Source organism: Xiphophorus maculatus, chromosome 19 (assembly GCF_002775205.1).
Source record: "Xiphophorus maculatus strain JP 163 A chromosome 19, X_maculatus-5.0-male, whole genome shotgun sequence".
Taxonomy (NCBI): domain Eukaryota; kingdom Metazoa; phylum Chordata; class Actinopteri; order Cyprinodontiformes; family Poeciliidae; genus Xiphophorus; species Xiphophorus maculatus.
The window spans coordinates 15,818,913-15,832,676 of NC_036461.1; the positions used below are offsets into that span (position 1 = coordinate 15,818,913).

The following is a 13,764-nucleotide window of genomic DNA, read 5'->3' on the forward strand; positions in this document are numbered from 1 at the left end:
ATTCACAGCTCACTGGTTGTGTTTTTATTGTAAGTTTCGGAGCAAACTGGGGGAGTTGGACTCAGCTTCCGTCTGGGTCGCATTTCTCAGGAAGCCTCTCACAGTCAGGGTAGGGACCAACGTTTATTGTTTTAGGCTTTCCTGAACAAGGATTCGTACTTAGCCTGGGATTTATGGCATTTGCAGCTAATGAATGCCCATTCTACAATTACAACACCCCTCGTCTGTGTCCCCATTCCCATATGTCCTTCAGGAGGGTGGTTGCTTCTTTAGCTTGTCGTCGGCACTTCTTTGTTTATCTGTTCCTTGTGGCTCTAAGCCAATGATGTGCAAAGAAAAACACAGCACTGACTGAGAAGTAGAAGAAGTTGGGAAAAACATAAAGAAAGACAAAAAAGTTTTTAAGAAGTGCAGGCCCCTGCTGGCCTTGTGTTCTTCATTTATTTTGCATTTGATTACACCACCAGTCGGATCCTTTTTCTTTTCCCCCTTTTTAATGTTATTAGCTGAAATATTTATGTGAGATTAAGGCTTGTATAGGTGGCTGTGATTGATGCCTCGCCAAAAACAGGAGGACATGTGCGTCTGAATTTTGAGAATGTCAGGGTCCTTCGCTTCCTTAGTGGAGGAGTTTTTCAGATACATAATTTAGATGCCCTCAAGGAAGGCTTTCAAGGCATTCGTGCCCGGGGGCAAGAAAAAATAACCATGACTGTTAAAAGTAAATCATTTTTGCTAATGCACAATTAATGCCAGGGCAGAGGAACAAGAAAAAAGCCAAGGGACAAAGATGGAAACTTCAGTTTGAAGGAAGCGTGTGTCCATGTTTTTGCCAAAAAATCAAACGCTGATGGACATTAATGCAGGCATAGCCGTCACTGGCCTGTCATGCTAATCTTATGGCTAGATTGGAGGGAAAGAGGGGGGAGTTTTGGGGTGGGGAGGGTGGGGAGAATAGGACGAGTCCATTATGTGCAACAACGAACTGCAACAACGAACCCCCTCAAATCACAAATCAGTGCTCACGCAGATCAACTGGATGTTGTAAATTCATGAATCCTTTTTTTTTTTTACTGTACATGTCTGCATAACTCCATTCTGTCCCCTTTGGCTCTCTTCAAAGGATGGGAAAAAATGCTCTGTGTTAAGTCAAGCATGCAAATTTAATTGAATTAATGACATGAGTCCTACTCTCCACTGTATTTGAAAGCTCCTTGTTCATTTCTTTTTATTTCCCCTTCCTACTAGAGAAGTGGGATGAAGAACACAACGTTTCAGTGCCCAACCATAACATTTGAGCCATTAACCCTTATTCCCCTGTCTCGTGCTCTGGGGTATGGAGCAGCTCTATGTAAACCCTGCAGCCTCCATGCAGGCCTTCATCTAAGGCCATCCTAATCCCCCTATACCGCCTTACCTTCACAACCCAACACTAGCTTTGCTTGCACCAAATCTTTCAGACTAAGTGCACCAGTTTTGAATTCCAATCTGTGGTATTTGTCTGTTTATCCATCCATCATAAACCTTAAACTCAGCTTTGGCTGTATTTTTTTCTGTGTTTCATCCTGTGATGTGGTTTGAGATGTTATTTAACCCCGGGTTTGGTTTCTGCCCAGGAGATGGCTTAGACAACAGCGTTGCATCGCCTGGCACAGGAGACGACGATGATCCAGACAAGGATAAGAAGAGGCAGAAAAAGCGTGGCATTTTCCCCAAAGTGGCCACAAACATCATGAGGGCGTGGCTGTTCCAGCACCTTACGGTAAGCCTTTCTTAGAGCTACATTTGTCTCATAACAACCTTTGCAGAAACATGTCCTAGGAAATAACACATGCACATATTGGTCATCGGTAGCTGCTGTTTGAGCAAGTGAAAGGTTGATTTCAGCTTCCTGTCAGAGGGCCACACTGACCAGGTCAATCTCATCACTCTGGACTGTTTACGTAGCTCAGTTCTGCAATGCCTGACATAAGAGCCAGCCAAGTTTGTATGCGGTCCTGAACAGAGTTTCATTTGGGCACCTTCCATCTCCTATCAGGCACCTTCTCCAGTAATACCGCCCTGATATTATAGATTTTTTAACCTAACATTATAAATGTCGTAGTTTACCACCACAAACAATAAACCAAAAAAAAAGCAAACAATATAATACATTTGGCTTCAAAACTGAATTCATATGTGCACTCAGCAATAACACATAACTGGCTACACCGCATCTGTTGCTTGTTAATACAAATAGCCACTCAGCAAGCTTTATGTGAGAATGAATCTGGACATTTTATAGGAATCTTTAGACAATTTACTAAAGTTCAAATTAAACATTAGCTTAAAAGAAGAAATTAGTGTTTAGGGATTTTGAACATGGCAGGGTTCCTGTTGTGATATGGGCTGGTCAGAAAGGATTTTCACACATACATTTTTGGGGAATGGTTTGAAAAAGAGGAAATATTCACTGAGAATACCATCTTTGGATGGACAATGCACCAACCATTGAAGCAGATGGGCTACAGAGAAATTTGGTGGCACTATTTCTGCTAAGATGCTGTGTGAACTTTCATGAAAGCATGGATACAGGATTCCACTGTTTGTGTTGTTTGTCTGGGAGATCTTGGCAGAAAAATATAGGTGGTGCTTGTGTAGAACTGTGACTGGGGGTGCTGAGTTATTTCAACGACAAAATCTCAATAATAAGAGAAAACTAAAATTCAGTTGAGTTGGAAATTTTTTAATCTGATTGAATTGGTACAATTCTAATTAATTTCCTCTATTTAAATAATTTAAAAGTCCTCACCTTATTAAAGAAACCAGTTTTGCTCCATCTGGATTTAGAGTTTCAAACTTCAAATATAATTTGATAAAACCGATAGTCTAGCATTGACTAAGTTTCTGCTTATCTGTGTGCGCCTTATTAAAAGGGGTGGTCTACATGTCCTCTCACCCTTGCTAATGTCAGGACATTATCAGAACATCAGGCTGTATTGATTTTGCTACACGGGTCAGATTTCAGAGGGAGGGGGCTGTGGTGAGACACAAAAGCTGCCTTAGCTTGTAACTCTCGGCTGCAGAGAGTAGGAGTGACAATGTAGATCAGTCGTGGGGAGGGAAGGGGGGATGGGAAAAGTAAGGAAGTCTTAGTAAAGAGCTGGGGGTCTCACATATCACCCATGCAATAAAGAGGGTCAGGTGCCCCCTGTGCAAAGTGTAGAGCCCCCTACCCCTTTACCAAAGTGCCCACTCCCAGCTGAAAGCCCCCTCTACCCTGATTACCTAACCAAAAGCCCAAGTAATAAGCGGCCAGCAAATACAGCCTAATTGAAAGGGCTGTAAATCCATTACATATTGGTCAGGGATAATCAGGAGTGCTTTAATCACTTTTATCTATTCAGGAGCAGTGAAGCTGCAACAGCAAAGCCCTGAGCCTTGCAGGCCTTAGCGGCTCCACCACGCCAGTCTGCACGCTTATTATTCTCATCATTATCAAAATGACTTCACAGCTGTTCACAGCGCCGTGGCTCCCTGACGGGAGAGCTTCTCACCGAGCTGCACTGATCAGGCTTCATTCACACACTGAAGGCAGTACTGAGGCTAAACGTAAAAATTTTTTGAGAGCGACTCTTTCTGCTGTTGGTATTTATTCTTAACTTCATGATCGAAGAAATATGCTTTATGGATGCACAAAATGCATGAAAACATCTGAAAGATTCTGATTTTCTTTTACAGTTTCCTTTTACAAAAGAACCCTTGTGAAGAACAATCGACAGATTTCTGTTAATTGTGTTTAAAATAAAAAAAGATGGTTAGGATTGGTTGGGGCAAAGCACAGAGAAAGAAACATCTTTCAGAGACCTGTTTAATTCAGACCAAGCAAAGCTTTCAAGACTCTCTTTTGCTGCTCCGCGCCCCATTATAACATTTCCTTGCTTGTGGATGTTCTCCAATCTTTATTTGTTTCTTTTGTGCAAAGCCTGAGCTAGTCTTGTACAAATAATAATCCCTCCCTTTTAACCTGCTTTCATTTCTATGCCAAGGAAGAGGACTAATTGAATTATCCCCCTTCTCTTCTCACCATCACCATCCATTTCTCCCACCCATAAACTCTCACCCCCACACCCCAATACACGCACACACACTCATTAACCATTCTCCTTTCTTTTAATTTGTTAAGCAAATGTATTTGCAATAGCTGGATGCGTTTGTCCAAGGGTGAATTCTTGGGGACTTTGGCCCCTGAATGGCCTATAGCGGCATTCTGCCATTCACGCATTCATTAACTGAGGGGTGAGGAGTGAAAGGAGCGGCCTTGTATTTTTCAAACTGAGGGGGCCAGCATGAAGCTCCTCTTCCATGAGCCACAGGGGTCTCCCTACATATGTTCTCAACATCCAGCCATTGTCACATCTTCTGAAAGGCTCAAAAGGACAGGACCCCCCTTAACACACAAAAAAACAACACGGGCCAATAGTAACAACTGTTGGCTTTTAGATTCAGTATAACAAAATTGCCCTCTCCCTCTGCCCTCCCACTCTCCATCCAAAGCTTTGCTCTGACCTCACACACTCTCTCTCTCTATCGGGAGAGATCACAAGATTGTTTTGATCATGACAGTCAAATTTGAGAGACAAACACATTGTAGCTCATGTTTACCATCAGTCTTACAGTGCCAGCAATCCAGCTGCGAGGAAAGTACAGGTTTTACACCATATTGATTCCTCAAAACATGAACAGACTCTATAGAGAAGCTATGGTATTCCTGACCTCTTTTATATTGGGGCCACATGGACATGCTTTTGGGAGCAAGAAAGCTGGCAACCTTAAATGCTCCACATGTAATTGACCAACAGTTGGCCGGATCGGTGGGCTTTGACTGGTAGAAGAGGGTCAGACCGTCTCTCTTCTTTCTTCTTGTATTCTGCTTCTTGCTCAGCCTCTCTAATGCCACACCCCCTTCTCCCTTTCTTCCTCTCCATGAGTTTCTGGATGTCTTCCAGCCACATTAGGGGAAGGGAAATCCCAGACTGTTGGAATAAGCTTTTCAATACTACAGGGAGATTATGTTATCAGTAAGGTAAACTTCACTGGTAGGGGTAAAATGTTTTGCTCCACTGCAAGAGCGTGAGCCAAGAGGGCACTGGATGGGTGTACAGTAAGTTGGAAAAAAGGATGAAAGAGTAAGAGATTTAATAAAGTGATGCTTAGGCTAAAGTAAACTCCAATATTTACAATTAGCCCCATGGCGCCCTTGGCCTTTCCTTCCCACTCACCCTCCGCTAGCCTTTACTCACCCCAGTAAAGACAAAGGTCGGACCCGCAATGAAAACAGGAAGCACTCTGACACAAAGAAGCCAATCTGAGCTCTACTCCAGACTTTTTGACTCATGGAAACCCTCAAAGATGTATGAAAGTATAGGGGTACGAGAGAAGTTAAAACCCCTTGAAAGTTTCCCTGTAGTGTAGTGAAGTTGAGAAGGACTGTGCAACAGAGGAAGAGTGGTCAGTCAGATAAGTAAGTTCGTAGTCTTCTCAAACATCAAGCGTCTCAGGTTCTGTGCCGAGCCACCCTTTGGCCCGGGTGTTTGGGGAATTGCTGTTAAGCTGCTAAGCCAGGTGTATTGGTCCCTTGGGCTCCTTGAAAGGGAAGTGATATATCCTTTGGTAACTCAGAGTGTCTTTGGGCTGCGAAGTAGAACTAAATGCACAGATGATAACATTTAAGGTGGGATTCAGTATCATTTTAGTGTACTTCTTTGTATGTCATAAGTGTGACTATTTGAAGGGAACTGCCTCTTGAACTATGTTTTTACTGAGCTTATGAAATAAAAGTAGCCATGATAAAGTTGCAAACTCTGCAGAGCTCAAAATGCCAGTGCAACAAAACAAATCCCAAACCCTTACCTTAATCAAATACATTTGATCACAAAAGTGAGGACCTTTGAGGAGTTGAGTTCATTGTGCTGCAAACATCATTAGATACACTACTGACAGTGCCCCCCTCCCTCTCACATACACACTAACAACCCAAGCCCAACATAGCAATAGTCTCCATGACAACAGGGTGTCATCGTCAGGTCGAGCCCTCCTGTGGGAGCTGCTCTCACTGCCACCCTTTATAGGCACACATAAAAGAGTCGGCAAGGGTCATTCACAAGACATGGGCACAGGCGAGGCCAAACCCTGGTAACGGATGTTTGCTCCATATGATAAACAAGGGTGCAAGTCCATCCCCTAAAAAAAATGAGAAAGAGTATGTTGTTTGTGCAGACTAAACATTCAGTCCTGTTGTGTCCTCACATTTTTTTTTCGTTTAAGCTCCTCTAGTCCTACTAATCCTTGTGGGTTGTTCCAGTACGAGCAGTCCCTAACTGGTGGAGACACACATCTGCAAATAGTTTGAAGTACCCAACTCTATTTTTCTTCAGCTGCCAAAAGCTGTTTGTTTTATATTTGTTCTTCTTTTGAATACACATGATGGAACATTCTATTTTTTATGTAAATACATTTCTATTTTTTCTTCTAATCTTGTGTAATTACATCTATTTGTATATTTTTGTTGAAATGACATTACTCTTTAAAGCCATCAGCTTAGAAAAGAACTTACTCTAGCCTTTACGTCTGTGATTGAGATTCAGTTTGCTTTTCCACCTCCTTAGGTTGTTTTGAGTTTGGATGAAGAGAGTTTGGAGACAAAGGAGAGGCAGGGAGTGGGTTTAGGGATAAGAGCGAGCATGGGGAGGGGGTAAAGAGGGGGCTCCTAAGGGTCAGAGAGGTGGAAGCCTGGAGGAGGCCCACACACTAATCTGTCATGTGCTTGTTTGCCTCAGGAGCCCAAAAGTCAGTTCTCCAATCACCCGTAGCAACCCAAGCAACTGTTTTGGTTCACCGCCACTATCCAAATGTGTGACTAACAGTGGAAGATGTAGGAAAAAAGAGTCATCACATGCCTTTTGTGGGTGCCTTGTGAGTGTTTGCAAAACAGATGTTAGAGACAATTTGACATTGCTTGGTGATGTTTAGCTCTGAAGTCATTGAAAGTCACTGCTAATGAGAGTGGAGGAGACCATTGAGGAAGTTAGGGTTTGGTGCACAGCTATTGTCTGGTCACTGTGTTCTCATGTTGGCTGCTCAGCAATCCTGGAAAACAGAGATACAACCCGCCTCTATCTGCCATCTGTTCGTCTCCTGTCAGGCTAGCATAACAGTGATAGACCGACAAAGACAGAGTATCTCAACTGTAAACACAACAGTGGAAAAACTCTTGATTTTAGATGAGAACTTCTCTGTCTGCAGATGTTTGATCGCTTTGTCTTTCTAAGGCACACCTGAAATGAGCTGAATCAAGTTTGTTGCTGCTGCAAATCGACTACTCATTCTGCCCCTTCGCTGTTTTGCTTCATTGCAATTTTGGTAACTTTGTTCCTGCTTTTTGACAATGTACATCTGTAAGGGGCGCATTTGGTAAACAATAAATTTATTTATTTTTAAAGTTGTACTTATGAGCTGTTGTAAAGGAAAGTTGCTATGGTGCTTTAATAAATGTTAAGAATAATTATGCTTTGGTTAGGAATTCTAATCTGGCATATTTTATAAGCAAGAACTGACAAAACTTGGGTTAGACTTGGACTCAATTATAATAGAGTTTAATACAGAGTTTTTAGATAACATACAATTTGATGAAAATAAAAAAGTTTTCAGATACAATTTAATGAAATTACATGGGGAGACAAAGACATATACAAAAGTTTAAATGTATATGTACAAATTGGATTGTTTATGGTCACAATATGAAAGCAGGAAAAGAAAGGAAGGCAAGGTGAAGCTATGAAATGTGGAATTTGTATTAGTAAACGGGCAAATAAATCTGGAGTCCATTAGTGCATTGTAGTTCTATTACCATTTACAGTGTGCTTTTGGCATCTATTGCTGTTTTTTCAGAGATTTAATACTGTATTTGAACGCAATAAACTCTAATTCATTTCTTGCTTTGACATCAGACCTTTACACTTTGCCCCCTAATCCAGATCTGTCACAGCTCCACTTCAAAGCCAACTCACCCCACATGGAATCCACTCGCATGTAAAGCACACCGCATTAACATTGCATTCTGCACACAATTAGTGTGAGAAAGTGCTTACACGCTTCCCTTTTATTACTTTTTTTGGTTTTCCTTTTTTTTGTTTATTTTTATTCTCATAGGTTTACTTAAGGAAAATTAGCACCTTGCTGTTTTGTGTGTGTAAATGCAGGGGCACATGCCCATCTTCTCATGTTTCCTCTCATTTCCACCCCTGCCTGTTAATTTTCATTCCTGCTGTTTGCATCTTAATGCAGGTTGTTTAATGAAGTAGCAGAGATGAGTGTTTTCGTTCAGGGACTGTTTACGACATATTCCCACTGCAAGGAGGTGATTAACCCATGTGGAAAACCACAGTGTTTGCAAAAAGGAAAATAAAATACCCCTTTGCAATTGTCTAGTATGACAACAATGCAGAAAATCAGGATATTACTCAAAGTGCTTCCTGAATTGTGATGCAATATGCATGCCTTTAAATGATGTGGTTGGAGTGGGATTGACCTCATTGAAGAGCAGAAGCACAGCATGAGTTTGACTTACCCCTGCAGAGGTGACTGCACATGCCCTGACCACAGCAGACAACAAACGGAGCATGGCCTGCTGAAGGCAGTCAGATTTATAAACTCACTGCTCAGAACAGAGACTCTTAAGAACACACATGCGTTAAGCTAACAAGTCTTTTTTTTTTTTAAAGACGTACTCTGCTCCAAACCCCAGTTTGGGATCATTTCCCTGCCGTTAGTGCTGTTAGTTCATTCTTTAGTCAGCACACTACAACTTAACAGTGATACCGCCTTGCACAAGTGTTTATACATCTGGAACTTTGGTACATTTTACCTTACAAGAATACTTTTAAAGGTATTTTGAGGGACTCACACATCATTGGTAGTGAAAGAAAAATTATACACAATTTTCCATTTTTGACTAACACTCTCAATAATGTCATTTGCATTTGATTTTATCTCCCTCCCTTAGTCAATATTCAGCATTGTTTCATGTGTCATAGAGGCGATTGTATTTTCAGGGTTATGTGCAATGTTCATTTTTCAATGGTATTTTTTGCATGCCAAAAGGTTAAACTTGGATCTATGAAAAAGTTCAAAGGATATTAATATTTATATTTCAAGTCTGTCCATCATATCTGAGCTGATTCTATGAGAAATAAGATGGAATGTGACTGTAGTAAGGGGCCTCACATGCTATTCTTTGACAACATAGTATGCATGTATCACAAGGTGGTTTTTGATTCTGTGTTGCTTTCCCCTTTTAAACTTTTGTGGGTTATCTTACTCATAGCAAAACATAGAAGAGGATTTGGGTTTCACATCTTGGAGTCAGTTCCCTTAAATTACCTCAAACCTATTCTAGGTTTCTCCCCTAAGGACTAGTCTCATTGCTCCCATGACAGATTGTGGGGCAGTGGCAGGAGCTGTTCCAGCGGTGGCTGTTGCTGTTGCTTTTTGCAGGGTACAATGGAGGCCAATGAGATTCTGCTGCAGGCTTCCAAGCAGCCTCAGCACCACTTTGATATTCATCTCACACCAAGAGAAGGAAAATGCAAAAGGGAAAAGGAGCAGCCGACATGGAAACAGCAAACCGGGCTAAACTGGGGAGGGAGGCAAAGAGAGACAAAAGGTTGAAGGATACAGGCGCAGAGACAAAATCAAAAACAGGCTATGTGTTTCACTGTCTGGTTTGTCATGGGACCTTATAACTCCACCAAATCCCTCTTCTGCTATTGTGTGCAATTTTCTCTCCCCTTTTTTTTCCTGATTTTTCTCAAATGCATGCTTTTGTTTTACTCAGCACTCAGTCCATAGGCAGGCAGTGGGATTCCTGCACAGTAGGATCCTTATAAATGGGAGCCATGTCTCTTGTTCTCGCCCTCCTCTCCCCAACACTTCCTCACCTTTCAATTTTCCCCATTGATATATTTTTTCTCTTTTTCCCTTTGAACATATGGACTGTTTTTTTAAGGTAAGAGACCAGTCCACATCAAACACTGAGACTGAGCAGGCCAATTTGTTGTTCCTTTAGCTGCCTCTTGCCCTCTACCAGGACTCTCATTGAAAAACAGACATTTATCCAGAATACTCGAGCATTTTTGTCAGCAATACAAGTAGTGCATTGGAAAAAAAATTATTCTGCATTTCTTGAAAATCTTATCATTTTGCAACCTTAGAACCACTTTTTAGGGGGAATTTATATATAATAGATTCACACAAAGTAGCACAGAGTTATTAAATGGAAGGAAACTGATGCATGATTTTCAAAATGGTTTATAAATAAAAATCTTAAAACTATGGGAAGTATTTAAAATAATTTACCTTTACTATGATATTCTTAAATAAAATCAAGTGCAAATCAAAGGCATCCATAGGCCACCTATTTTGTAAACAGAATGGGAATGTGCTAGGATGCCATAATCAAAGTCCAGTTATACACCTGGAACTTTGGTAATTTGGCAATTTTTGAAAACTGATGTTTACATACGCTTGAAATTCAATATGACTAATCCTAATTTATTTTTCAGAGAATAATCAGTAGAGATATACTTTTCTATATGCCCAATGCACTTTTAAGATTTTGTTTTTTTAAAGATTTTGAAAAATATCAGCCATTGCCTTTCCACTTCATTATTACAGTGTGCCTTGTGACTGTTCACCACATCATAATCATTAAACATGCAATGTAGTTTCTGATTGTAAAGTGACAAAATGAAAAAATAATACATAACCATGTGTTTTAGTGTCTTTTTACAATTAGAAATGTTAGCGACTTCTTGGTTTTTCTCAAACCACATTCTGCCTTGCACCATTCTAAGCCATATAAAATGAGCATGCTTGATAGACCAGTAAGCCTCTAAAGGAAAAATAGGTTTTCTATTCACTGATAATAACACACAAATGGATAAAGGAAGAGGACAACCAATCAAGAATCAAATAAAGATGGAAAATAAATATATAAATTCAAATCTGAGCAAAGCAGGTCTTGGCTCCAGATGTGAATCTCTGAATATTGATTGTGGGGAAAGCTAGATCCCCAATGTCCCCTGGGCTGCTGCAGCTGACACACAAAGCACCTCTCTAAAGCCCATAAACCAGCTTGTACAATTATTTAGATAAAGAGAGCGACAACAGCAGTGCATGCCTCCCAATGCAGAACCTCCTCCTTCTTTCTCATCCTCCTCCAACTCCTGCTCCTCCTCTTCTTCTCTCTCATGTAGCATGAAGATGAAGAAATGCAGGAGAGAAGAAAAAATGTGGGTGGGAGCAAGTGTTTAATTAGCTACACATTTTTGAATCTTCCTTAATGTTCATTACTGAAACCAGGGGCAATTACAAGTTCAAAGGGGTTTAGGGCACCCGCAGCCTGCATAATCATTCACAAATTAAGCGCTACTCATTTGTCATAGCACAGCATGCACACAGCTACACAGATGCATACATGTTGTCAGAGTTGAGTCATAGAAAGGCTGACAGGCATCAATTTCCATATAGGCACCAATCTTGGCAACCCCAAGGCAGCAAGTTAGGCGGCTCAATCCTCTTATGGTCCAATGCTTTGTTTTCTTCTGACAACAGCAAACACCACTAACACCTTCACCTTAGCTTGCTCTACATTATACTGTACCCTTGGATTCATCCTCTTATAAGTGTCCTGTTTGCTCTTACAATCCCTGCCGCCACCTGTTCTCTCCTGTCTCGATTCTTCAGCTTTTGTTTTAAACCATCCGCCTCCATCTTCCCCTGTGTCTGTCCCTCCCCGTCTGGCCGTGTCTCGGCAACACGTGACACAGGTGTGTTTCATGTCCGTCCCCCCGGATGTGTATCTCAGTTACCTCAGGGGCAAGGTCGCACCGGCTAATCCTGTCTTCAGGTGGCTGTTTAGCACACTGAGAGGAGAGCTCACAAAACCGGAGGTGAGCTCCTGTTACAGGACTCCTTGACCAGAGGTCAGCTGCGACACTGTCAGTATACACAGAAACATGCACACACGTCTCGCCTGACTAGCACATGCATACGCACAACGCCAAAGCACATTGAGCCTGCTTATCTATGGCAGCTGGCTCATTCTTTGTCTCTCTTTCCTTGTTCTTCTTTAGAGGACTACTGTACCACTTCGAGTTTCGTCTTTCAGCATCTTCTCCCGTTCCCGGGTCAGTCTGAGTCTTGTTCACATTAGGATTCCCTGATATGATCTCCATGAAGATTTGCTCCGGTGCCCATGCGTTGCCTGTCCAGCTCGGCACCTTTATTGTTTAAGCCGCTCTCACACAGGGGGCACAGTCAGGTCTCTAGTGGATTGAATGGAGCCCTATCATGTGTGTGTCATCCTCAGCACAGAGGGAGAGGGAAATCATTTTTCACTGGGAGAATGACATCCATCTCTGCTGCCAAACGCTGGCTGTTTCATTAAGTAGCCCATCCAGGCAGACAGATGTGTTCACCATACAGCCATGTTTGCCTATGCAAGAGCGTGTATTAACCCACAATCCTTTGGGGGAGATTAATAGGCTACCGGCCCCTTTTCATTGATTATCTTCATGCCATTTTCCCCCTTTTTTCCTTGGCTAGATATTAAAAACTAATGAAGCCTATTGAAAATGGGAACCACGAGTCTCTTCACGGATCATTTTAGGCTATTTGAGCTCAAACAGAGAGGGATGTCTTTAAGGCACAGTTTGAGTCGAATTAAGAAAATAAATGCAGAGAGCGGCTTTAAGGGAAAAAAAAGAGCTCGACTGTAAAAAAAGATGTGTGCTTAAGAAACGACAACTCTGCTTTGACACATGGAGCGGAGATGTGGCAGATGTTAGCAATTCCGCAACATAGCACAACATTCCTAGTGTTCGAATCATGTCCTAATTGCTATAATGGAGGTCGTAAGCGCAAACAGTAATAGAGCTGAAGGGATATGTCTCCAGCAACCTGAATCAGGGCTTTGCTCAGTAGATCTGATACAAGATAGTTTGTAGAGATTTATGCAAAAAAAGTGACATTTTAACAGTTGGAAATACCTGCAATTTGTCCAAAAACCACTGGTAATGAAATGAACAGATATGTTCCAATCCATCTCTTATTAAGCATAGTGCACCCAGCAATAAGACCTTTTGACAAGTGACGATTAAAAGAAAATATAACCAGCCTTTACTAAATGGTGTCAAATATATCTCAATCTATAGCCTGAACACATCCTGCATTCAGACTGTGATGTTTCTATGATACTGTAAACTATTTTAATTAGCCTTAAAGTCAGTCACTTAAAACTCAGAGCTCAATATATTTTAATCAATGCTTTTATTTTGAAGGTTTACAGGAAGTTGTGACTAAATTCATCTGCTCTATTAATTATTTTGACAAAAATAGACATTTGTTTAACTGCTTGAGACAAAGTTTCTTAATTGGCAGTATTGTTGAGTACGAGCAGACCATTATTTTTAGGCAGTTTAATAAACGTGACAATCTATTAAGTTAAAATTTCAAAGCAAAACATTTAGAAGACAACAAACATCCAGCTAACAGTTAGCTAATTTAAGATTAGTCACTAGACTGCTAGTAGCAGCTGAGAGAGGACTGCTTGAGCCATTTTGATATGCATGTAGTTGTAATGAATACAAAAATGTCTTTAAAAATCCATCCCACAGTTCTACAGCCCAGACACTTTTACCGATTCTTGCTTCAGTGTTTGATGGT

At 41.2% G+C, this 13,764-nt stretch overlaps 1 protein-coding gene across 8 annotated transcripts in view; it reads left to right on the forward strand.

The window, feature by feature from the left end:
• Positions 1–13,764, forward strand: part of meis2 (Meis homeobox 2) — a 93,197-nt gene that overhangs the window by 34,963 nt on the left and 44,470 nt on the right. For 7 of the 8 annotated variants that reach the window (XM_005798315.2, XM_005798317.3, XM_005798316.2 and 4 more), the window contains exon 8: positions 1,617–1,762. In XM_005798315.2, the coding sequence (XP_005798372.1) occupies positions 1,617–1,762 (146 nt within the window). The remainder of the gene's footprint in view (positions 1–1,616; positions 1,763–13,764) is intronic. The other variant, XM_023352648.1, reaches the window with a different exon arrangement.